The sequence below is a fragment of the Tachysurus fulvidraco genome, chromosome 10, assembly GCF_022655615.1.
Source record: "Tachysurus fulvidraco isolate hzauxx_2018 chromosome 10, HZAU_PFXX_2.0, whole genome shotgun sequence".
NCBI lineage: Eukaryota > Metazoa > Chordata > Actinopteri > Siluriformes > Bagridae > Tachysurus > Tachysurus fulvidraco.
In genome coordinates this window covers 10,337,878-10,364,702 of record NC_062527.1, presented here as the reverse complement: position 1 = coordinate 10,364,702, position 26,825 = coordinate 10,337,878, and the positions used below count along the sequence as shown (strand labels likewise).

The 26,825-nt window shown below is 38.2% G+C and overlaps 1 protein-coding gene across 4 annotated transcripts; it reads left to right on the top strand.

The window, feature by feature from the left end:
* The first annotated feature begins 26 nt into the window (after positions 1-26).
* On the top strand, positions 27-23,588 carry lrrk2 (leucine-rich repeat kinase 2). 4 transcript variants are annotated; one of them, XM_047819691.1, is made up of 51 exons: positions 27-338; positions 472-551; positions 633-742; positions 916-1,004; positions 1,885-2,019; positions 2,142-2,276; positions 2,616-2,747; positions 2,918-3,037; positions 3,662-3,825; positions 3,945-4,021; positions 4,303-4,409; positions 4,623-4,752; positions 5,221-5,345; positions 6,156-6,283; positions 6,757-6,901; positions 7,080-7,219; positions 7,308-7,451; positions 8,248-8,412; positions 8,525-8,789; positions 10,098-10,283; positions 10,379-10,485; positions 10,575-10,650; positions 10,748-10,956; positions 11,483-11,733; positions 11,857-12,005; positions 12,093-12,186; positions 12,279-12,465; positions 12,688-12,869; positions 13,024-13,247; positions 13,327-13,454; positions 13,604-13,822; positions 13,944-14,145; positions 14,849-14,937; positions 15,032-15,213; positions 15,932-16,086; positions 16,215-16,361; positions 16,957-17,148; positions 17,249-17,395; positions 17,531-17,643; positions 18,138-18,328; positions 18,429-18,589; positions 18,816-18,986; positions 19,146-19,246; positions 19,332-19,556; positions 19,846-20,039; positions 20,145-20,217; positions 20,356-20,528; positions 20,682-20,834; positions 21,509-21,717; positions 21,826-21,906; positions 22,018-23,588. In XM_047819691.1, exons 1-51 carry the CDS (start codon positions 164-166, stop codon positions 22,137-22,139), a joined length of 7,659 nt encoding a protein of 2,552 aa, XP_047675647.1. In that variant the 5' UTR covers positions 27-163; the 3' UTR covers positions 22,140-23,588. The 4 variants fall into 4 exon arrangements, 3 of the variants coding, with proteins under 3 accessions (XP_047675647.1, XP_027029077.2, XP_047675646.1); XM_027173276.2 differs by having other exon boundaries at positions 164-338; positions 469-551; positions 7,308-7,436; XM_047819690.1 differs by having other exon boundaries at positions 164-338; positions 469-551.
* Positions 23,589-26,825: the final 3,237 nt, after the last annotated feature.

Below are 26,825 nucleotides of genomic sequence, written 5' to 3'. Positions count from 1 at the left end.
CACTGAGAGACTCCCAAAATAATCGAGAAGCTTTCGGAAATATGGAGCAATGAATGCTTTAGTCAGCTTGTAAAATACTGTCAGCTTTAAAAGCTACGCTTCCACATAAGGCTGTGCGTCATGATCCATCACCCGAGCACACTATCAGAGGGAAAATGTATTCATGCACGTTTTTAATGTCACATTAGAGAACACCATGGTGAATAAGGAGGATTTGGAAAAAAACCTGAAAAAGCTAATCGTGCGGCTGAAGAACAACTTAGAGGAAGGAAAGCAGTTGGGCAGCATGTTCCAGATCATCCAGGATCTCCTGTTCCTGGCACACACAGACGAGTGTGGTAAGCGCACACCAATGCAAACAACGTGTTGTGATTTATGCGCCATATGCAGCCATCACTGCAGACTGATCTATATTTGTCTAAGCTTCATTCAGCTTGAGAGATATTTTAGGAGCTTCTATCATTTCAGCAGAAGAGCTGTTTAAAGACAAAGATGTCCACGAGCCACTGATGTCCCTGCTCTCATCCTGCAGCAACAGCAAACTTCAGAAGGTAAATGCCAGTGAGATCTTTAAGTTGTTGTTTTAGTTTCCGACTCTATTTAGTGGTTGAAACCGTGTCATGTTGACTTAGGTGGGATGGTCCCTTTTGTGCCGGTTGATGGAGATCTGTCCTGCCACCTTGGACAAGCTGGTTCAACCTGGTCTAGCTGGAAAGAACCAGGAGGTTCTAGGGGTGCACCAGTAAGTGTCCATGCATTTCTGTGCAAATAAATGGTATCAGGGAGCAATATAGAATGTAGCAGTAAAATTAAACTGCAAGATAAATAAAGTGAAAGTAGTTGATTTAAATTTATTTTCTGTGTATTTAAAGTCTTATTTATCTGTGCTTGCTTGTGTGTGTTTGTGTCTTTCAGGCAGATTCTAAACATGCTAACATTGCATCAAAACGACCTGAAAGTTATAATGGTAGGGCTGCGAGCTCTAGCCATGCTGTTGAAGTCAGGTACGCTGACACTCTCAACCCTTACCTTGTGTTCACAAAATAAAAAGGATTGTGAATAATCTTGTCAAACCCAATGGACTAGAGTCTGACGCGCTGTGTTTTTCATGAGCACCCGTAATTTGTGCTTATGTTGTGTGACTGACAATTTAGTAGATTCCAAATATCTCCTAAAAAAAAGCACTATTGATAAGGGAGAGTGATATAGTAATGATTTCTATTCAAAGAAGATGCAACTTACACTTCCTCTTTTTTAAGATCCAGCTGCTTACCAGATACAGCAGGGTCACATGCTTCAGCATCATTAACGTATATTCTATATAAGTAAGATACATTTAGTGTGTTGCACTTCATTTTCTGAGTCTTTTTATTAGTCATTGGGTTTACTGTGAAAAGCCAAAATGTCTAAAGTGTTTTTTGGGGGGTTTTTTTTTGCTAATGATTTATATAATTATCTTTTTGTTTACATGGCATATTTCACTGACATTATTGCTTGCTATTTATTGATCTAAATGTTTATTATTCGGTAACAACACTTGAAATAGTGGGAAAGTATGTCAGCCTTTAAAAAACTCAATTAAATTGGGTTTCAGATATAAAAACTGTCAGTGTAAGAGAGAAGCCTCCCTTTTGCTGTATTTAGATTGTTTTTACATGGGCAGGTTTTTTTTCTTTACATACATGTTGTTTGTGTGAATCCTTTGTGATTTATCCAGTAATCTTATATATAGTACATGCACACTCTATTAAGTCTGAAGAGATTATGTTGTGAGATCATGGAGATTATGTAGAGATTAATGAACAAAATCCATTTTAACAAGCAGTTCAATCCATTTTATATACTGAAGGACCAACAACTTTATACATGTTGTGTCTGTGGCAGATGAGCTGACGGTGCTAGTTCTAGAGGAGGAGATGGATGTGTTTGAGCTGGTGGTGGAGGCCATGAAGGCTTTTCCTCATTGCGAGGAGCTTCAGTTCCAGGGCTGCTCTGCTCTTCACCTGCTGCTGCAGAGAGGTGCCATTCACATTGGTTAATCATTTAGCACTACTGAGTGGAACAGACTTGTAAACTATTCGGTGGCATCATTGATTTTGTTGATTATATTGTATTGTTGTGTGTTTTTGATTCCTATCTAGTTCCAGAGGAACATCAGGTAGAGTTTATTGAGAAGAAGGATCATGCTGTAATTTTGAATGTGCTCAAAAGTTTTAAGGACAGTGAGAATGTGGTTCTATCTGCACTGCAAGTTCTCATACCATTGGCTGAACCTGGTAAGAAATACTGTAGCGATCTTTTTTGCTTGATTTCAGTTTAATGTTTTCTGTTTATTTTTTATGTTAGATTTCCCGTAAAGCTTGAGCATAAATGAATGGAAGGATTTACGCAAAAGACATTGCTATAAGGCAGTAATTGCATTAAGTAGATTTAGGCTTGTCCAAATTAATAAAATCTGTTATTAACATCTGTGACATCTATTCAGAATAATTGGAACCGATTTAAATCTCTTTATCAAATTACATCCAGGACCTCGTGCAAATCAGCACTGCAGTATGAGGTAATAACCAGGATATGAATCTCACTGCATGTTTGTGTGTTTGTCTGGATTCTAGCAAGCAATGTGGAGATTCTAATGTCCAAGAATGAAAAATGCTACAGTTTAGTGTGTCAGGCAGTGGAGGACTTCTCACAGTCAGAGGCTATACAGGAGGTGGGCTGCGGCCTTCTGCGGATATTTACTTCAGGTAGGTAAATTTCAATTTCAAGCACAGAAAACATGACAAGAAGCACCTTTTTGGACATTTGGACTCAGTGCCAGAGCAATGGTAGTCAATGCGCTTCTACGGTGAATCTTTACGTCTCTACATCCAGGCTGAAGTCATGACTCTTGTGAATAATATACTTTAATTTTCAGAAAGTTACTTCAATATTCTGGTGCTCAATGGTGTGCACAGAGTGGCAGTGAAAGCATGTCTGTCCTACCCTGACAATGGCAAGATCCAGGTTGCTGCACTGTCCTGTCTGGCTGCCCTCAGTGAGTGACTATTTATTACGACAATAAGTTTATTAACAAATCATATTGTACATTTCTCTGTATATAGATTTCTAAATTAGTTGTTGGTATAGAAATAATAGCTTATTTCTAAACTATTAATCAAGGAATAACAAATGATCACGACCATGCTTTTATAGGAAAATAACTGTATTCTTTTTAATATTTATCCTTATTTTTTCATTTATAATGTTAAATTACTTTTAGTATGCTTTTATTTTAATCCGTTTATCACTGACTTATCACTTCTCGTTTTTTTCACCAGCATCTCTTTTCTGTCTCTCTTGAAATTAATGTGAAAAAAATCTAAATCATTTTTGAACTAAAGACAGTCCTGCATTGGGAAACTTACTGACGACTACTATCATAAACGTCCCACATATGTCTTACAGAAATATTTCTCTATTTAACAAAAGCACCATATTAATATAAGAACAATAATGTGTTAGAAATAGTGCATTGATACAAACCTATGATTTAGGTTACAGCTGTCAATGTTATAAAAAAAAAACTACTACATGTTTTTGAGAAATCATCCATGTTGTCATACAATCAGGAATAAACTGTTATTCATCACTAAAGACTACATGACTTCTGTTGTGACAGCAAAGACAATCCTGGAGAATGAAGACCTCAAGCAGACAAGCAGTGAGGAGGAGGATGAAAGAGGTAAAGAAGATGCTAAGGACAGTAATGATGACGAAAGCCTGGTTTGGAGAGAAGCTTGCTGCACAGCTTTAGAGAGACATAGTGACAATGCTGAAGTGCAGGTCAGCAATGTGCTTCTTCATAATCGCTCTCAGCTTGTTGTGCAAAGTGTTTTGTTGCTGTTAATTGTACTTGATTCATATTAATATCCTGGTCTTTTTCTTATTCTGTGTATCATCAGGAGGCTGCTTGCTGGGCATTAAACAGTTTGCTGCTCTATGGCAGTGCACGTAGTATATATGACGAACCCAAAGAAAGGTCAGTGAAGAAATTCTTAAATATTGTACTTGATATTTTATTTATCCAGTCAAAAAAGTCTTTCTGAAATATGTGTATTTTTTTTAAAGTGAGCTTCAAGTGAAAGCTTCTAAAAACCTCAAATTAGATCTTTTAAACCTCATAAAAAAAATGCTGAAATGCAAACATTTACATATCCTCTTCTATCATATACTTTAGAAGCTCAGAATCCACTGCACTGTTAATTAGGATAATGTGGTCGATGAAAAGCAACAAATAAATTTCTCTTTCTCTCTTGTTAGGCCTCCTGTGTATATCCAGGTAATGACTGTGATGCTTGTGCACTCGTCAAGTTATGGTGTGTTTCAGGCTGCTACAGCTACATTGGGCACACTCATACGCCGACACAGTGAGTTAACTGTCGATTTTTCTGTCATATTTTCTCATGAATTTTTTTTTTATGTTAAAGCACATATTATGTGGGAGTAAATAATAATAATAACTGGGGATATGAGAACATTTCAGCAGTGAATACTCCTGTTTTAGGCAAGTTTACCTGAATTGTGTGTGGGTGTAAGTGTATGTGTGTGTTCTCAATTTTTCTATTGGTGTGTGCTTTCAGGTAAAATGAGGTCTCGGCTCCTGGCCAGTGGCATTCATTACAATATTGTAGATCTGATGAAGAGACATGCCAACTCCAGTGAAGTGTGTGAGAGTGCATGCAGGCTTCTGTACACACTATTCCAGGGAGGGTAGGAGCAGATTCTTTACTTTGTCCAGTACTATGTGAAGTGCCCTCTAGGTTTTTTGCCACTCTTCTATGAATATGTATAATAAATGAATAAAACAGATAAAAAGAATAACCCATACAATGTGATATTTTGTGCTCCAATAATCAGGACCATTATGTCATTTATGTAAACTTTTTTTTCCTTCAAAGTTTGAAATCCTGCAGTGTGTTATGTTTGCTGTTATTATGCTGGTTAAAAAAAAACATTGACACCCACACAATTAATATTTACTCACTACCTGTAAAGTCAAAAGGAGGTGAAGTCTAATTCTCCATACAAAACACACACACACACACACACACACACACACACACACACACACACACACACACACACACACACACACACACACACACACACACACACACACAGTATATATACATAGAATGTCATGTATTCTCATTCCTCACCAGTGTTTCCATCTGCTAGATGTATGAGTCTGGATGACGCGACCATGGCTCTAGGTCAGATTTTGTTTGCCATGAAGGATCATAACTTCCAGCCTGAGGTACAACTTGAAGGGCTGAAATCCAGCTTGGTGCTCCTCAACCCGGGTAAGAGCCCTGATAGTGGCCTTAGCCTCAACACAAAGCTGCTAGCTTACTGCATAGTGTTCCTAAGCAGCTTTTTCCCCTTGTCAATATTGCAATATCCTGGTATCCTGGTATACTAGTTATTTTTCCACCATTAAACCGTATACATGTATAATTAAGGGATTATCTTGGAGTAACAAAATGAAATTAAAGGTTTAAGCTTTAAACTATTCAGCATTAAATGTGCATTAGTAAAGATTATTCTTAATTTATCAAGATTAGCTGTAAGTGGTTAAGCTTTGTGGCTTCAGCTAGAGTTTAGTATTAGAAAGTATTGTTATGACAAGCACACTGGATTCAACTGCTTCAAAGTTTTATCACTATAAGCGTTTTTTTCTGTGTTTCTGTGTTTTTCTGTGTCTTTTTATTGGAATGAAATGTAGTTTGTTTAGGACTGTGGTGAAACACGATAATACAGTGGCACAATACACAGGACTAAATAAAGTCCAAATGGTTGAAAACAGGAGGGAAGTAGACTGAAATAACTGGGCAGTAAATATACAGGAGAGTGCATGTTAACTACACAGTGCAATAGAACAATGTTGTCTGGAAAACCAGTTGCAAAAGTTGTCTGTAAACTATTGTGTAGTCTAGCAACAATAAATGAATAAATATAGCTGCAATATTAAGTTAGCACATTTTTCAGGTTATATGTACAATTAAGAAAAAAAGCAAGTATTGAACATAACAAATCAGAGTGTAACAAAGTGTATGTGTGTGTGTGTGTGTGTGTGTGTGTGTGTGTGTGTGTGTGTGTGTGTGTGTAAGCAGACCTCAGTTTGAGGGAACATGGTGTATCCATAGCAGATCCCGACATGTTGGATGTGTCTCTAAGAGTGCTGAAAAATCAGTGTGTGGTAGAAGAAGCTCATAGTGTCTACCTTCAAGCCTTAAACAGGGTAAGGATCATCCACATACTTAGGATATCCTTTTCTACACTAGAAAAGAATATAAATAGCTTATACACTATAGACTGTACATATGGTGAACCCCAGTGGTTGTAAAGCCTCTGATTCCTTTCAGTGGTTGGTCTCAGAGCAGTTGTTGGCATATTAGTAATTGGAGGAGCAGTTGTGTTTTTTCACATTCATACAGCTCCTTTTTAGATTTGCCTCTTCTTTTATGTGTACCACACATACCCTGCTCTAGTTTTTATCTAGTAAGCAAAGCTTTTGACTTCACAGTGGGAATGAGTAAATGTAAACTCCGCAATTTATTTAATTTTAGTTGTATTTGCGTAGCTAACTCTAAAACTAAAACTGTGCACTTTATGCTCAAAAGGTGCAGTTATATAACGTGTGTGTGTGTGTGTGTGTGTGTGTGTGTGTGTGTGTGTGTGTGTGTGTGTGTGTGTGTGTGTGTGCGCGTGCAGTTTATCAGCAGTGAGGACATTCAGGAGTGCGGTCTTGCTGTTTTAACTACGCTGGCTGATTGTTCTGGAGCCGTTGATGTAATGTGCCAGCAGGGGGCGATAGACACAGTGCTGCACACACTACAAATGTTTCCTCAGAAAAGCAGTGAGTACCCAATAGTTTAACTTCCTAGTCCGCTCTGTTTGACTTGTTGAATATCAAGACCTAATACAGATAAACAGTTATGACCAGGTCTTTCAATTAAATTTCACAAATGCGTTTATTTTGTCATTTCTGTTGATCTGTTAGATGAAGTGCAAACCATCACCTTATTTTTGTGTAGAGATTCACTATTGGGGTCTGAGCCTCCTGTTTCATCTCATCTCAAAAAAGAAGCTGTCACACATGATGGTGCCCGTGTTGGTGTCGGTTCTTGTCACCTCTTTAAGGCAGCACAAGAGCAGCACAGAGATACGGCTAGAAGTGAGAAACTGGACCTGAAATGAGAATTTACACATTTACTGTTGACCTCATGAAAGGTCTGAGTTTTATTTCATTGTTTGGTCTGCAGGCTTTGCGGGTGATATGGAAACTGTTGGACACCTTCTCAGGAGCAGCGGCCGAGCTGGAGAAAGAAGGCTTTGAAAAAGAGATCTTCCAACAGTTGAGGGAAAGCTCTCCTGATCATAAATATGATCTAGTGAGTCAGGCGAATGTATGTCTGTTAATAATGTATGTCCAATCATCACAGAGAAGAATTTTTCATGTTTCACTTTACTGAGAAAAGAACAGGAATCCTTGATAGGGCAAAAAATAATGAGAGAATGTCAGTTATTTTTTTATGAATTAACTGTCCATTGAAGCAAAACAGTAAAAACTGATTCTAGTTACATTTGCATTTCCTGAAGTATCCTCATTCAAACAGACCCACAACAGTGTTAATACACCATAAACACAGAACATAGTTGTCTCAAACTTGAGCACATGAACTTTAATGAATTAGAATTTATTTTACACATGACTTGAATAAACAATTCATAATATGATTCCAAACAGAAAAGCATTCGCCATATCATCAGAATCTATAGCCAAGGGAAGAAAATCAGCTGTGTCAGTCAGAGTAGCACTAACCATGCTTCTCTGTGCTCATGTTTGTAAAATAAGGCAATGCTTTCCTCCTGGTATGTTATGCTGCGCTGTGATGCAGTATAATGCTGTAGTATGATAGCCAGTTAGCTGCTGGCTGAGAATTAGTAGCTGACCAAAATGGGGTTTAAAAGAAAATACCTGAGTTTATAATAGTCCTTAGGCATCCATCATAATTATAAGTCAGTTTTCACTTATAATATATTAAATATAAAACTTCTAATCAACTTTCTTCTCTTCTATCATACATCAAAAAAAGAAAAAAAATGCCAAAATCCTTGTTTGTGTTAATTTAGAAAATAGAAATCACATTGAATGCACGGGAATGTCTTTCTAATTATGAAAAACATGTGTGTCATCTCCAGAAGCTCAGCTGCCTGTGTCTATCGAAGATGGTGGTAGACAGTGAGATCCACTACCGCATGCTGGAGAGGGCGTGTGAGGAGGGTGACGTCGTCATGGCCGAGTGTCTTATACAGCTTGGAACTGACGTCAACAAGAAAACCAAGACAGAGTCTCTGATATATCAGGTGACATTACACTTTCCACTGAGATAGACTATCTGCTGTGTTACTAGTTTATCACCCTTATATGTGAGAATGAAAGATGTACAGCTGTATACATGACTGTGTGTGTATGCAGGTGTGTGAGCGTGGTGGCCCACTGGCTCTGGTCGAGGTGTTAGTCAGCAGTGGTGTGCATGAGCAGCAGTTGCGTGGGGCTTTGAGTGTGTGTGTGAGGAGGAGAGACAGCCCTGTGGTCATCCTCCTGCTGGCTCGTCTCGGACTCGACCCTGCAAACTGCGCTCTCTGCTTGGGAGGCTTCAGGCTCGGCCATCTCGATGCCATATGGCTCAATGCACTGCTCTCCGAACACAGAGTTCCCCTTACTGCACAGAAGAGGATTAGTAAGTAAAGCATGAATTATGAGCTTCTAATACATTTTGGATTGTGTGGTATTGTATTTATATTATTACTAATTAATACTAATTATATGTATATTTATTTGTAAATATATGTAAATTTACCTTTTTAACTATACAAACAATTAATGTGAAATTATGTTAAATTTTATTTAGATTTTAAGATTTTTAATGTCAATGTCAACTTTATTTGTATAGCACTATTCAAACAACATATCTTGACCAATGTACAACATCTAAGTATTAAAAAGAAATAAATACAATTTTAATAATAGCAATACACACATTAACAGTAAGAATAAAAAATATTTCAACAAGAGGGATATGCCATGGAAAACAAATATGTCTTAAGTTGTATTTTAAAAACGTGTATGGAATCAGCATCCCTGATGTACATGGGTAAGCTATTCCAAAGTCTAGGTGCTACTGCCGCAAATGCACAATCCCCTTTTTGGCTTAACTTGGAATTTTAAGTAAATTTTGAGTTGTTGATCTCAATGCTCTTCCCGTTTGATGTTCAGTTAACAAATCTGATAATAAGATGGTGCAAGGCCATGCAGAGATTTATATACTAGTAAAAGTAACTTAAAATCAATCCTGTACTGTACAGGAAGCCAATGCAGGGAGACCAGGGACGGACTGATGTGTTCATGTTTTTTAATATTCATTAATAATCTTGCAGCAGCATTTTGAACCTTCTGCAGCCGTAAGATACTGTAGAGACTTGACTAATTCCATTATATAACGAATTGCAATAGTTCAGTTTTGATGATATGAGAGCATGAATTGCAATTTCGAGACTCTTAAATGTCAGACAAGATTTCATCTTGGCCAGATTTCTCAGATTTCTAGACTTTACAACATGATTTATCTGTGTGTTCAGCTTCAGAGAGCTATCAATGAATACACCCAAGTTTTTAACACATTCTTTAACTTCCATTGACAGTGGGCCAAGATTAAACTCTGCTGCGCTCTTTGCTCTTTGCTGTTTTGTCATTTTCCTTTATTTTCCTTCCTTTAACAAAAACTATTGGCTAATAGATGGAGTAGAGTGAATGTGGTCTGTGGAAAAGAGCACAAAGAGCAAGAAAACTGATTTTGAATGCTACAGTAGTTAATGATTTACAATGATAAACATTATTGCTATGGCAATCGAGAGTAGAAACATCTGTATGCTTGCAGTAATAACATCACTGTATGTGTGAACGTAGCATTCCTCAGTCAAAGATCAATATGTATATAAAGATATTTCAGCTGATTTTCTGTATGAGGTAGTTGTTTCTGTGTGTTTAGGAAAAGGGCAGTGGCTGGCAAGACAGATACAGTCCCTGCAGAAAGGGAGGAGTCAGATTGGTGTTTTGGGGTCACAAAGTGGTGGGAATACTTCACAATATTTCTCTGATGATGAAAGTGATGATTCTTTTCACACATCTCTGGATGGAAACATGTTTTTTACACTTGATGGCATTGAGAGTGATGGTAAAATAATTTTTTATTCTTATTTTTAATGGAGAACATTTTGGATATATAATTGAATCTAAATGTCATTAGCCTTTACTGCTGCCCCTTTCTAGGAAGTGAAAGCCCTGCATCAGGGAGGACCTACTGCGATTCACCAGAGGAATTGAGAGGGCGCTCTAAAGTGAGTCAGCAGGAGAGACCTAGACGTGATATTTCAGAGGTGAGATTGAAGCCTTGTATCAGCTGAAAACTGTGAACTGTTTAATACTTTATTTTGATACTTTTATTTTTTTTAATTAATCGTTGTAGGGAAGTAACAGCGACCCTAATATCAGTCAATCCAATAAAAAGAGACTGGCAAGCACTAAGGGCAAGACCCAGCGAGGTATAATACTAATGTAATAATGCATTAAATTGCTTGTGCTTGTGATGGATATTGATAATGTACTGTCAGTGACCGTTCCTTTCTTTTACATCTGCAGGACTGTTTTCTTCTGAGAGTTCGTCACCTGGAGGATTACTGTCAAATGCTGTCAGAGATCATATCAGACTGCTAGATCTATCAGGCAATGAGCTAGACTCTCTCTCATGCTTGATGGATGATGGTAGTGTGCAACAACAGCTTGATCATCTACTACGGCTGGATTTGAGCAGCAACAGTCTAGCCGAGTTTCCCAGTGCTCTGTGTCAGGTACCATTGACAAGCGGCGTTCAATATGGGAAAAAATGATCTTAATTCAGTATTGTAGTAGTGTATGAATTAAGTATTCAGAGTTCAGTAATAATGTTAACTTTCTCACAATTCATATTAAAGAGTGAACAGTGGTTCTAATAGTAATTTACCCAATATATTAATTTTGTGTTCTTACCGCACTAATGAACCTTATTATCTTATCAAATGTATTAATGATAATGAAATGAAAATGATAGATAATGGCATAATAGACTTACATTTGTTTTGTTTATTTGTTTTTGTGTTTATTCTTTATTAATCATGATAATCCATTTTATTTTAGATTTGAATCATTTTATTTTATGAAACATGCAGTTTGGTAATGTCATACTCATGCACTTGCAAAGTATATACAATAGTAAATTTATTTTGATAAGGATTTCATTATATTATTTTAATTTTGAATTTTAAAAAGTTTCTAGCTTCGTGAATTACAGCAGGTTCCACAATTGCATCTGTGTGACAAGAATTTCAACACTTTTAGAGCTTGCGAAGCCTCACTCGTCTTGATCTTCAAGGCAACCAGTTGCACTCACTTCCTGCTGAACTGCTGAGCCTACCTTCATTAAGCATGCTGAATGTGTCACGGAACAGTGTTGGCCCTGAGATCTGTTTGGACCCACATGTGTGCTGTCCGACGCTCCGTCAGCTGAACCTTTCTTTCAACAACATCACTGGTTTTCCATACAATCTCAGCCAAGTCATGAAAAATCTAGAAGAACTCTCACTAGAGGGGTATGACACAAAATGTGTTTCTTTTAGCTCAGCTAGTTTTAGCTCAACTAAATGTAGTTATTGTAGCGAACGGATTGTTGTTATTCACCCCATTGCATTCTCCTCTTCTCTTGTTTTCCTCAGGAATCAAATCTCAGAACTCTCCCTTCCTCTCTCTCTCGCTGAAATGAAGGTGTTTGATGTGTCAAAGAATAAACTGACCGTGATCTCTGATGGCTTTTTGTCTGCATGCACCAAACTGGAAACATTCAATGCCTCAGTTAACCATCTTAGTAAGTATATTTCATTATAAAGCATTTTGAAATTTTAATAAGTAACTTTCTGTTTTCTGGTGTTATATAATAACCATCTTTTTATAGGTAGTATTTTATACCTTCCTTCTAAAATAATAACACTGAAATTATCCCAGAACACCTTTGAAAGTGTACCAGAATCAATTACCAATCTACCGAAGTAGGTGTTTTAAAATGATATGTACTCTTCTTACTTTAATTCTAAATATTATGGAGGTCTTGGCATGCTTGTCTGATGCATCCTGTGTTTAGTTTGCGGTCGGTGGACATGAGGAGCAACAGAATCAGGGTTCTGCCAGGTCCTGCTGCCTGGACTAGTGCTAATTTAAGAGAGCTGATATTCAGTGAAAACCAGATCTCTGTGCTGGACCTCAAAGAACCTGTGGATCCATGGATCCGTCTGGAGAAACTGCATCTGAGTGATAACAAGCTCACGGAGGTACTGTAGCAACCAGTGTGTTTTCTTTTTTACTTTAATTGAGAATACAGAATATATGCAGAGAATATAGTTTAACAGATAAGCTTTGACTAATATTCTATTTTTTACACATTTTGAATGCTTAATTTCTGGCTTTGTAGGGGTTTGTAATTATCTCTGTAGTGTGTTCTAAGTTTTCCTACGCCAGTCAGGCTCTCACTATCCTTGCGCCGTTGTTGTTAGCTTCCTCGTCAGATCGGGCTGCTGGAGGAGTTGACCTCTCTGGATGTCAGTGGTAACACTGGTCTGCGCTCTTTTCCTGATGAGATAGGGAAACTGGTTCGACTGTGGGATTTGCCCTTGGACAGACTGCAGCTACAACTGGACCTCAAACACATTGGTAACAAGACCAAAGACATTGTCAGGTTTGTCACTTTTTTTTTTTTTAGCAGAGGTGTGTGCTGTTCTCCTTGTCCTAAAGACAGTATTGCCACATCAGTGCATGTGCTATTAAAGGTGTACTTGCATGACCAAATTTTTGTTCTGCATTTCACAATTGGAGCTTTAACTCTTGTTCAGGCACTTTCAGCATCGTCTGAGGAAGGCTGTTCCTTATTTCCGGATGAAGCTGATAGTAGTGGGGAATGCAGGCAGTGGGAAGACCACTCTGATCCAGCAGCTGATGAAGTGCAAACGTTCCCAGTTTTACTTTGACACACACTCTACAAGCATCACCGTCAGAGACTGGAGCATCAAAGTTCGCGATAGGAAAAACATGGTCCTGAACGTGTGGGACTTCTCAGGTCGGAATCTCAGGTGTTGTAAGTCTCACTAACGCTTATAAAACAGCAGAAAAACTTCGACTGTCTTGTGTTTATGCAGGTGGAGAGGAGTACAGCGACTACCATTCTCAATTCATGAGTTCCAAAGCTCTGTATTTGGTGCTGTATGACCTGAGTAAAGGAGTCAGTGAGCTGGACACCATCAGACCATGGCTCTTCAATATTAAAGTGAGTTAAAATTTGTGCAATTTAAGAAATTTACATGCCAAGTTTGGTATGTAATAGTTTTACCCAGATTCGTGGGTACACGCAACATGCAAACATTTTGAGCCCTCTGAAAACATAGAGATCGGATTCTCTTTCTTTGGCTTTCATAGGCACTCGCTCCTGTCTCTCCTGTGATTTTGGTGGGTACTCATGTGGACATATGTGATGATGATCTGGTACAGGAGTGTGCGCTCAAGGTTCAGGAGGAGGTGTTGTCCCAGCCACTTTTCCCAACCATCAGAGAGCGCCACATGCTTTGTGCTTATGAGGAGTCAGACTCTATCAGCAGACTGCGCAAGGCCATCGCCAGAGAGGCCAGCAGCTTTAAGGTGATTTTCTGTTAAATAAAGTTGGCAATGAGGCTGAAAATTATGAATAGACAAATCATGTATTTTTCCTGAACACAGAAACATTATTTTGAAAATTAAGAGACATGCGTCCTCTGTGCAGATCCAGGGGCAGCCGGTGATGGGGCAGCTGGTCCCAGATTGTTATGTTGAGTTGGAGCGGAGGCTTCTACAGGAGAGGAGCCGTGTGCCTGTTGAGTTTCCTGTGCTCAGACACCAACATCTCCTGCAGCTCATTGAGGAGAACCAGCTACTGCTGGAGGAGGGAGAACTTGCTCACGCAATTCGCTTCCTCAGTGAGACTGGTGAGAGAACTTTCTGATTCTGCCTGTTTGTGTCTAAGTGTAATTATTGTATCATAAATTGTATCATGTTGCCCTGTTTTATTTCATTTTGCTAAATGGTCTTAAACTGCAGTGTAGAACTACTGTAAGTGGATACAGTAGGATTAGTTTTACACAATTAGTGCTGGAGTAATTGATTTTCTTACATGTATTACTCAGTGTTTGTACGTACAGACTAATGCTAGTTCTAGTATCCTGAGAAAAGAATGTGATGTATGAGTTTTCACAAAATATGTACAAGATCAGATATTATCGAGAGCACTATTACAGCTTTAATATAGCTTTATAGCTTGGGGTTTCATATAGAGAACTGGGGCCTTCATATTGCTAAGCCTTTTACTAGATATACTTGAATATGGATTAGATGGCAAAATTCTAGGTCAACAGGTCACCTGTGTTTCTTCTGATGAGTACTGCTTTCACTGTTAGTGTTTGTCACTCATTGTGTGTCTGTGTGTGTGTGTGTGTGTGTGTGGGTGTCTGTGTGTGTGTGTGTGTGTGTGTGTGTGTGTGTGTGTGTGTGTGTGTGTGTGTATGTGTCTGTGTGTATGTGTCTGTCTGTATGTGTCTGTGTGTATGTGTCTGTGTGTGTGTGTGTGTGTGTGTGTGTGTGTGTGTGTGTGTGTGTGTGTGTGTGTGTGTGTGTGTGTGTATGAAATCCCAGGTGTGCTCCTGCACTTTGATGACCCTGCACTGCAACTCAGAGACTTGTATTTCATTGATCCCCAATGGGTCTGCAACACCATCTCACAGGTTACACACAAACACATCGTCAAATACACATAATAAATTAAGTAGATCCAATTAGGTACAGGTGTGATCTTTGTGTTGTATTATTTGGTTGTAGATGCTGAATCAGAAGAGCCTTTGTGAGAACTCAAGAGGGGTGATGCAGCGCTCAGTTGTGGAGAAATTTCTCAGCGAGAGCCGCTGCTTTCCAAAAGAACGACTCATGCATTACTTCAAACTGCTGGAGAAGTTCCACATCGCCTTGCCCTTGGGAGACGACCATCTTCTGGTGCACTGCAGGTGGGTTTTATTCAAAACACATCCAGATTCTTTGTGTGTTTTATGATCTAAAACTGCACATCATATGAATTTAGAATCTGCATATTATATTAAAATGTAGGTGAATTGTTGTCAGGACTCAGCCCGGACTTTTAGCCATGTGTTTCTGTGTTATGTCACGTGTCTGCCCCGCCTTTGTTTACTCCTCCCCGTCTCTACACACCTGTTCTCTATTGTTAATCATTGTGTCTATTTAACCATGCTGCGTTGCCGATGTTTATTATTTATTAAACCCTACTCATTTGATGCTATCCTGTATCTGGGTCTGTCTTCCTCCTCCCGGTTGTGACAATTGTCCATGTGTAGGAGTACCAAGTAAACAAAGCATAAATAAATAAAACATTATATCTGAAATATTATTTGTTCAGATATACTGTTCAGATATAATATATCTGAAATAATACCATGTTAAAATATATCTGGAATAATATCTTCTTCCATGCTTACAAACAATTTTTGATTTCCGGAAGTAAAACTTTTAAGGTTGATAACTAAAATGATAGAAAATACCATTTACAAACAAAAATTAGAGCAAATATTATATATTATATTATATATAATATTTGCTCTAATTTTTGTTTGTAAATATATATATACTGCTCTAAATCTGACGTTATGGACCTAATATTTGTTTTAAATAAATCCTACTTATCACTTTGTATCTCGTCTTTCTGTACAGTTTGTCTGATCACAAGCCGGTGATTGAGATTCCTCACTGTGAGAATTCAGAGATCATTGTGAGAGTCTACGAAATGCCTTATTTCCCTATGGGCTTCTGGTCCAAACTGATCAGCCAGCTTCTGGAGGCCTCCACCTTCATGTTCCATGGTAAAGGTAAGACTGTCAGGCTGCAATTATCTCATTGAAAGCTTTCTAACCAGAATGAACAAGAAAAACCTAAAACAAGGACACTCTCAAAATAACATGTGTCTGAACTCTCTCAATTTCTATCTTTGTTCCAGAGAAACCTTTGAGGCTGAATCAAAATTACTGGAGGACAGGCATATACATGAACTGGTCTACTGAGGCTTACTACCTAGTGGAAGCCTTTTCAGTTGTGAACAGCACAGCCAGCTTTGTTAGGATCACTGTTCCTTGCTCACGTAAAGGTACGTTAGCAGGAAGAAGTAGGAGAGACCTTTGGCTTATGTGCTGTAAAAAATTTTTTTAAATATTCATCTTTGTATTTCAGTCATTTGTGTTTGATACAGTAGGTGATTTATTTCTGCTACTTCAGTATCTCAAGAACATTCACCATTCAGATTCGATTTATGGATTTTTTGTTGTTGTTGCTGGTACAATAGTCTTCCTCAGGGCATAATTATAAGCCACTAATGCAAGAAAGTAATATTTACCTACTGTTGGCCAATTAATTACATTTTATAGTGTGATTTGATCAAGAACATTGCTTTTGTAGAGATCCTGAAAGCATTCAGTCCTTCACTAACATTATTTAAATGTGAAAAATTTAAAATGTCAATGCTATCCCAAGCAGTCTGAAGATATTATTTAAAACACTTGGCTATGACTGGAAAACTACAGTAGCAGTCAGGTCAGTTTTTAAGAATTGCGGAACTGTTTCTGTGGTAATCTGTGAGGTTTTTAAAAAACAAATCTGAATGAAACCCAGAATAAAATTGCTTTATAATGTGAAATGTTGAAGGATTCATCCGAGATGAGCTGAGCTGTCTGCCATTTGTGTAGGTCATGTGTTGTTAGGCCAGGTGGTTGATCACATTGACTCTGTGCTGGAGGAATGGTTTCCTGGCCTCCTCAACACCGATATACAGGGTGATGGGGAGACGCTGCTGAAGAGGTGGGCGTTTTATAGCTTTGACGACAAACAGGACTGGAACAAGATGCTGCTGCAGGATCTGCTTAAACACAGTGATAAAAGTATCACCATCATACTCATCTACATATCTTTTTTGCATGTATTCAAACCAAACTAATTCATTATGTATTATGTTTAAATGTATTATTTCTGACATTTTAGATGGTCTATTGGTGAACCCAGAGGATCCTTGCTGTACAATCCCCACCTCCCAGATCTGCCCTGACCTCATGCTGAGTGACCAGCCAGCTAGAATCATGATAGACCCTGAGGAACTAGAAATGGATCTTTCTGAAGAGTACCTGCTAGGTCAGTAGACACCATATTCTCTAAGCAAGTCTTGTACAGTTTATAATTGTTTATTTTATATTTACTGTACACAGATTTGTTTCACCACAACTAGAGGTTGTTGATCACTCTAATCATGTGCTGTTTTAACTACAGGAAATGGAGGTTTTGGCTCCGTGTACAGAGCAATATACAAAAATGAAGATGTCGCTGTGAAGATCTTCAACAAACATGCATCCGATCTCTATGTTCATAGATTAGTCAGACAGGTAATCTTTCATCTAATTGGGCTGCAGTTGTATTTCTTGGGCTTATACATAGCACTTCCTTCACAGACGTGTCTATCTGTTTATCTCCTGAGGAACCAAGGTTCTAGTTTAATTTCCACCAACCTGAAAAAAGAACTGAACTGACAACAGTTAAGCTTCTTCGTCTGATCATATGATTTAGTTAATGGTTCTTAAAGTGTGGTGCAGGGCCCCTAGGGGTTCACAAAGCATGAGATTTCTGTTCATACATTCATTTATTCATTAATTCTTTCTTCCATTTGGTTAGTTAGAGTATGAAAGAATATATTACATATACTGTATATACATTTCTTAACTAAGATATTTATTTCTTACACTTGGGCACTTAGGTTTAAACCAGACATATGTAACTCAAAGTGGGTTTAGTAAACAATTAATAGTAAACAATATGAATAAATACATCTCATATTGGTGAAAATGTACAGCAGTTAAAAGGTGTTGTGTTTTTTATGCAGGAGTTGGTTGTATTAGGCAGACTACACCATCCTAGTCTTGTGGATCTACTAGCTGTAGGAAGCTCACCCCATGTGCTGGTGATGGAACTGGCTCCATGCGGTTCTCTCGACTCACTGTTTGAACATGAAAACTGCAGTCTGAACCGCAAACTTCAGCACAGGATTGCACTACAGGTGGCTGATGGTCTCAGGTAAGCATACATACACTGTTTACTGCAGTTAGTGTAATTTATCTGAATACTGTTCCAGTTAACATGCTGTGTTTGGCTTGTCTCTCTGTTACGGATGCAGATTTTTGCACTCTTCAATGATAATATACCGGGACCTGAAACCTCACAATGTGCTGCTGTTCAATCTTAAGACTGACTCAGAGATGATAGCTAAGCTTACTGACTATGGCATTGCTCAATACTGCTGCAGTATGGGAGTCAAAAGCTCTGAAGGAACTCCAGGTACCACTTCACATGAATAAAAAATGAAAAAACCTGGTGCCAAAAAAGCCTGAGCAACTTTGCCAGCTGTATTTGACATTTCTCCATCTTTTATGCACTTACAGTACATTTTCACTTCTTTCATTCACCAGATATGTGTGCATCAAGGGCAATATTCAAATGTTTCATTTCCTGCTACTGTGTTCCAGAATTACTGCTGAATTGTTTACTCTGTGTTTCCTTGCAGGGTTCAGAGCACCAGAGGTTGCACGTGGAAACGTAATTTATAACATTCAGGCAGATGTTTATTCATTTGGTCTGCTGCTATATGATCTTCTGACCTGTGGAGAGAGAATATCGGATGGCCTGAAGTTTCCCAGCGAGTTTGATGAAATAGCCATCCAGGGAAAGCTACTGGGTAATGCCAGACTTTAGACTAGCAGAGAGAAGGTTTTCATTTTCTAATCTTTATGTAGAAACTGTGAAACTTGCATCCATACCAGAAAACATATATGTATATATACTGTGTATATACAGGTATATATTATATCTCTCTGTCTTTGTTTTTGTTTTTTAGACCCAGTTAAACACTACAAATGTTTGCCCTGGCCAGGGTTTCAGAACCTAATGAAAGAGTGTCTGAGAGAGATGCCAGAGAGCAGACCCACATCTGCACAGGTGAAAATCTCATATTACACAGAGCCTTGTGATGGTTTCTGAGTGTGTATGTCGCTTATGCTTGTTTGTTTCTGTTCTTCTGTAGGTTTTTGACTGTCTGAACTCAGGAAAGATGCTTTGTTTAATTAGTGAGCTGACACTGCCTGGGCTGTCCTGCGAGTGTTTCGCTGTTTCCTGTCCTAGTGGAGGTTTGGGAGGAAGTGTGAATGGTGGTGCTGGGGCTCAAGTATGGATGGGAGGTGGCAGTAGCAGCCAGAAGGTTGGCTTTGTCACATGTGTGGATGTAGAGACAGAGAAACGGTCCACACAGGTAATGTGGATTGGTAATATAGCTATAGTAATATAGTTATCCTGCTTAGCACCGCTTTAAAAGCATAATATATTACATTCTTTTCATCATGTTCGCTAAATATTAAGCATAGACATCGTTCTATTTAGTAAATAGGGGGCATATTTTTTCCTCCACATGTAGCTAATCAGGTAGTATCAGTATGAAGTAACCGAATAAAATGACTTCCTTTAGGCTACATTAGCATTTTGGTGAAATCAGGCCTAGTGAGTATTATTTACTAAAGGTTGTATTTGTATTTATCTGTCAGGAGATTGACCAAAGCCCTGTCCTCTGTCTGGTGACTGTTAAAATGCCTGGAGAAGTCCATGACTGGTTAGTTGCAGGAACACAGAGTGGCTCACTGGTTGTTATGGACACAAGGAACATTAAAGTTTTGCACTATTTACAGAGAGCGAAAGATGCAGTGACCTCACTCTTCTTCCACACACCTTCTCAGCGCAGGTGAGGATTATATCTGCTGTTAAGGCTGGGGTTTTGGATAATATGACATTTTTATTTCAGGTGTTTTTACAACTTTATATGTGATTTTATAATTTTTCTGATTAGCTGCTTAAAGAACTACCTATTAGTGGGAACAGCAGATGGAATGCTTGTCATTTATGAAGATTCAGTTATAAAGGTATTCTGTATTTCAGCTAAAGTACGCTTACTTCCATGTTGAGAAAATATGTCTGCTTAATGATTCAACATAGTGTTATATAGTCCATTTATTTTTTAGCCTTTAACCTGTCTATCATTCTGGACTTTTACAACCCAGTGTGCAGATGGTGCTCCAGTGAAGCTTGTACAGGTTGGGAATGTAAACACACCCCTGATGTGTCTGGCTCCATCTGGCCATTATCAGGATCATTCCACTCTGTGGGCTGGCTGTGGCACCAGGGTGCTCTCTCTAACTGTGGACTATGACATCTCCAAGAGTATCGACACCAGGTCCACATTTTATCAGTTATTAGTTCCTATGATTGCAGTAAATAAATCCATATTTCTTACATTACTTGTGTAGGATTTTATTCTTATTTAATGGTCCTCAAGATCTCAATTATAGCTATTTTATGCAGTTTTTGTTTTGCATTACTTGAGCAGTCAGCAGCATCTGGCCAGGAGTAAGGCATGTATCTCACGGCTGGTCGTTGAAAAGTTTGTGTATCTGAGCAAAAATGGAGGAAACAGTGTAGAGGTGTGGGATAAGAAGAACGGGAAGATGATTGACTTCATCGACTGTGTGCAGTTACTCAGGTGAGACTGGATACACGTGCATGAATGTATAGTTTTTCACTCTGGACACGTTTACTGTGATCTGAATCCTAAAAGCCCTCTGCAGCATTTATGGTTTCAGACTCACTTGATCCTCTTGAACTCTGTCCATTTATGTTCGTCATAGGTGATCACTATCTTGTATGGGGAACAATATTTCTTTGTTTGTTATTATTTATTTGTTATTTTGGTGCTATTACTGTATGTGCAGAAAGTACATTTTACCTCTTCTGTGTCCCACAATGTTCCCCTATCATTCATGGTACATGTTGTGGAAACTAATGTTGTCGTCACCAGCTAAAACACATCCACAGGATAATTTACTTCCTGAGTTCGAGTTGTGTTCACATTATAGGCACAGTTTCAGTGCAACAAAACTCACACCACCTCCTACGGGTATTCTGAATTTTGGTATCATGGTGCACTTCACGGTTCAAATACTGCTTTTAGATTATCAATGTTTCATGGAAACTGTGACATGCTTCAGACTCAACTACCAGTGAGAAATCCCCTTCAGTAACTCTTAGTGAACTAATCAAGCTGTCAGTCTGTAATAAGGTCTTATTAATCTTATTACAGCCAGTAATCAGAATTACCATTCTGAGGACTAGGTACTGAATGATTATTGTTGTATGGATGTCTTATGTGCCAAACAGGAAGGCAAGAGGTGTGAGTGCTGACAGTTCAAAAGAAATGGAGTCATTGTTTGCTCGAGTGAAAGCTCTGTTGGTACAGCATAATGGGACGCTGTGGATAGGCACTGCATCTGGACACATCCTGCTGGTGGATCTGTCTACACGTCAGCTACTGCAGGTTATCAACTCTGGCTGCCATTCAGTGCGCACTATGGCGTCCGTGATGATCGGTACCCGTCTTTTTCTTCATACATTTAAGATTATACTGTTCCTACCCTTACAAAACTCACTAACATTCTATAATACAAGATAAACTTTTACTTTTTTAACTATTATAGACATACAAGGCCAAAAAAGTGTGATCCTGATGTTATGCAGACGTGTTCACATGTCTCAAGAGAAAATCAAGTCCCAATCAGGTAAGAACATTATTGTAGGATTCAGTTACCTTATTTCAGGGAGTTTGTAAGTTTCCCCAAACCTTTTCAAAAACTTTTCTTTGTCTCTGTCTTTGTGTCTGTGTGTGATAGATAAGGATGCTGTGTTGATGATGTGGAGTAATACCCTCTCTCAGGAGGTAAAGGATCTGAACAGGCACTATGAGCTGAGAGAGCAGATTACATACAAAATGCAAGAACAGGCCTATGACTAAACTTTATTTTCACATCCGCCAAACCTGACGCTAGTGTAAAGTTTTACCACTCACTAATTGTGAATTCGTGTCATTTCGTTGGGACTGAAAAAGGGATCTGTGTATGCTTTCACTCAGTTACCTTAAAATGTTGCACAATCAAGGAAAAGCATTTTAAAATGCATATTTCATGCATATTTCACCTTTTGTTTGGACAGCATTGTCTTGTATACCGTTACAGTATAAAAGCTAACTTGTCTATGGAGAAATATTTTGCTTTAAATTTCATAATGTTTATTGTAAACTTTGTAAATTGTATCTAAATTTGTGTAATGTTAAGTACATTGTTCTTTTAACTTTATTTTATAATCTCATGGATCAGACTGCTGGAGAATTGTGATAATTTTATAAACTGGTGACACTTTCAGAACTTGTGCAATTACATGTGATCCTCATCTTGATAGCAGTTTATTGATTTAATTTTAGGCACTAAAGAGTAGATGACTATAGTAGGGATAGTCTGTAAGTGTGCAATAGACAAATGTTTCTTTTCTTCCCCTTCCATGACAATCCGAAAAAACAGCAAAAGGTTTGTTGGTTCGAAGGTATATAATCTTCTTCTTCTTCTTTCGGCTTTTCCCTTCAGGGGTCGCCACAGCGAATAATCTCTCATCACCTATCCCTATATAATAATACTAGAGTAATAAGTATAATGATGATGATGATAATAATAATAATAATATAATATGTTATTATGAAGTAATACTATATTTACAAGTATGTAATATTTGATGCATATCAGAATGTTTTACTGTAACGTGCTGACAACTTTATTGCTCCCTCTCCCTAGTCCCCATTGAGACAAGCACTACATTCCCCTGCCCCATTTTTTTTAGTGTAAAAATTTGCTTATACTTTGGCACAGATTATTTTTGAAAGGGATTTTTAACTCTGTTACTTTGCTTGAACTAATTTTGAAAGAACTTGACAACAAGCAGAAAATAGAGAACAATGTATTGCTTATTTTTATTCAAAAAATTAATGTGCATGAACATGTGATTTTTGTACCGTTATTGTACTGTTAAGTAAAAAAATTATATTTTTTCCCCATAAAAGGACACCACTGTTGTGTCATGTTCAGCCCATTATTGTTAAAAAGTCTGAATCTCTTTCCAATTTAGCTGGGTGCATCCAGGCATCTTCAGTGGTGCTCTTGGTACTGACAGCTCTTTTTATCTTGTAGAACTGGCCTCATAGCTAAAGCCAAATTAGGATATTTAGTAGATTTTTTTGTTCTTAGTGGAGAAACCAGTGACACTGGTCAGACAGATTAAACAGTATGTTACATGATCCCCTACTCTCAGTACCTTTTAACTGACGGTACATGTTGCATAACATTATGTAAGAATCCCAGGATATGTTCTGATCACATTTTCAAAATCAAAGTAAAGCTTTTAGGCTTTCAAACCAGTCTGGGGTTTTGGTGTGACATTTTTTTGTTATTATAAATGACGTTTCTCTTTTAGATTTAGTTGTGTATTCAATTAATGCAAGGATCTCAAGATACATTTACAGACTTCAATGTGGATAGACATGAATACCTAATAAAATTTAGTAGTATTACGAGTAAAAAAGTAGTATTATGATATATTAATACATTTTTAGCAATGGGAACCTCGAGGGATGAAGCAATTAACTGGTTTGTGAAAGTCAGAGGAGGCATCAGATGCTGGAGTTTGACAGTGGAGTTTGTATAGCTGTCTGGACAGAATGAATAAACTTTAGTTTTTTATCAGAGGAATACCTAAGCATTCACGACCAAACTTTTTAAACTAAACACAAATATAATTTCAGATTGCTTGTATTATGTAGAATTTGGATAAACAGGAACTGAATTAAATGTATTGAATCACGTGATATGTTTAATCACATGATATAGCAATAGTCTACTATTGCACTCTGTTGTGTCATGGATGGCTTGGACTATATCCTGTTTCAAAACTAGGGACGTTCTCATAGGCTTTGTTCATAGATATCTGTCCTGTTTTATTATCTGTTTTCCTATTTAAGCTTAGACAAAAATTTATCAAGAGTAACTCCTCCTAGGGCTTTCGAGCAACATGCACTAAATTCGGATATGTTGTAGACGCTGGTCTGAAGTTTGTGCTCTTTTAACGGATCAGAGTTCCGGTACTTACGGTACTTCTGGTACTTCCGGTACCGGGTCTCAAAGTGGCCTTTTTTCCCATAGACTCCCATTATAAACTTTGGAGGTTTATATAATTATATACAATCTACACCAAACTCGGCCAGCTCCTTTAGGGTTATACTCTGAACAAAGGATTAAATTGGTGTACCGACTGGCCTTTCGGTTGTCCCGCAGCCCCGCCCCCAAAATATACAAAATCCAAAAACTTTTTACAACATGGACATGTGACATATCAAAATACTCAGAACAATGAGTTCACATGCTCATCTCCACTTGCCTCCAAATGTTTTGGCACCCTAGCTTTCTGTTCACTTGCCTCCAAACGTAACACTGATCCGTATGTCCACTCACCTCCAAAAAACACCAGCCTTTGCGAATACTTGCTTTGTCAAAGCCAACATCAAAGTTTGTCGCAACAAACTTTACAAATCTAGTTGTGTGTTTGCCCCACTACATATTTAACTCAGGGCTCTCAAGTATCTCCATTAAGCATCCCACCACACATTGTATTTCTCATGCAGACAAACTTACTCTTTATCATATATTTAATATGCTGCAGCACCCAAAATGTATGGGGGGGGGGTCCTTGTTGACATTTTGAATGTGTTTATCAATAGCCACCAAGATACACAAATAGTAGTATGTAGTATGGTGTTCTGCAGTTTTAAGGAGTGCAGAAGGAGTGTGTATGAGACATGAGGAGTGTGTCTGGAACAGTAAGAGTGTGTATGAGACATGAAGAGGAGTGTGTATGAGACATCCCTTACTTAGGAAAGAATAAAAAGTTGCTAATACATGAATAAAATGAAAACTTGCTAACACTTCAGTCTCCAATGTATGTTTGTAGACAAATGTCATAAGCTGAGTGAAGTTATGGTCCATGGCTTTTGACATGTTCTTACACATACAGAATAAAATGATGTAATTTCATTTTCATTGGCCATCAATGAATTATAAGACCAAAAGTGAATTTTGAGACGGAACAAGAACCCAACATGCCTCCACAGAAGATGCACTGTGGTACTGGGAAGCCCTGTCTGAGCCAGACGACAAAAGACGGCACTGTGTGGGTAGAGGAGGACATTGGAATGCCCAGTGCAGTAACAAATCGCTTGTGCTTCACTGCGCAAGCTGGACCCTGGGTGACTGGGGTAATTTCCCAAGTAAGGAGAAGCATTGCAGACATATTTGGTCTCCAAATCCAGAACTTGATCCCAAATTTGTCTGGCTTGGTTGCGATATACTGTGTGAATGGACAACAAACCATGGTAGGGAACAGCTGTTCATCTATGGTCATGTGTTTTCCTGGAGTGAAACTCTCAGCACAGTTCTTGTTGAAGCATGTCCAGATGTCGGAGACCGCAGAAAATTTGTCTGTTAGAAGGTGTTGCATAATTGAAATGAATCTATCTCTTGGCATTGTCTCTTTGAAAGCCAGGAGATTGTTTTGAAACCATTTTTGACCATTTATAATGTCAGTAAATAATAAAACCTTTTTTTTTCCAGACTTGAATGCTTATAAATTAAAAATTCTACAATGATCACCATTCTGTGCTTACATTTGTGAACATTTTACACTTGTTATGTCTATTTTGCCTACCAGATGCCATCTGATCACCCAAAAACGGGCTACACACACACACACACACACACACACACACACACACACACACACACACACACACACACACACACACACACACACACACACCACTCAAAAACTTGGCATAATTTATTGTGAATAAAACTTCCTTTACACCTCTTATGCTTTTTATTATATTTAATTTATAAACAATAAACCTCATGATATTATGCCATGATTTTAAGTAAAATAAGCAGAAATTATTAAATATTATTTTGGATTACCACTGGCATGATTATGTCAAACATCATTAGGTCAAAGCTGACTGAAGCAACTAAATTCATGAATAAAAGAGAGAAAACAAATATGATTTGAATATGAAAACACAACATCTGTGTGTGTGTGTGTGTGTGTGTGTGTGTGTGTGTGTGTGTGTGTGTGTGTGTGTGTGTGTGTGTATCTGCTGTAGAAATTCCTCCCTTTTAACAGCTTTATTGTAAGTGCATACTAAACTACATCTACTGAGCATGTGCATCAACACGTACACAAACGAACAGCGCGGTCAATCTGTAGTGGTGTTCGTGAATGATGGTTAGGGTAAGGGTTAGGGTTAGCATGTGTCCTACACCTGAGCTGTCAGTATGCCCATACACACCTAAACACTTCCATGTGGCCTTGCACTTATGTACTTCGCTCTGGATAAGGGCATCTGCCAAATGCTGTAAATGTAAATGTAAATGTAAATGTGTAAGCCATGTCTGGACTCAGTCAAGTCAAAGATCCTGGACCTAGTCAATGTCAAAGCAAGTGAAAATGACCCATTTTACCACTGACAGACCTTCTGTAGATTAGATTGTGTTGCATGATAGGAAACTCTCCAATAGAGGTCGCCATGTTATTGGAACGTTGTGCGTTT

What these genes read in the sequence shown, in the direction of transcription:
- lrrk2 (XM_047819690.1), top strand. Translation starts at nt 164, where the DNA reads ATGCACGTTTTTAATGTCACATTAGAGAACACCATGGTGAATAAGGAG. An exon ending in GTCCTGTCTGGCTGCCCTCA is followed by an intron (nt 3,038 to 3,661) that starts GTGAGTGACTAT and finishes CTGTTGTGACAG; the next exon opens with CAAAGACAATCCTGGAGAAT. An exon ending in GCACAGAGATACGGCTAGAA is followed by an intron (nt 7,220 to 7,307) that starts GTGAGAAACTGG and finishes TTTGGTCTGCAG; the next exon opens with GCTTTGCGGGTGATATGGAA.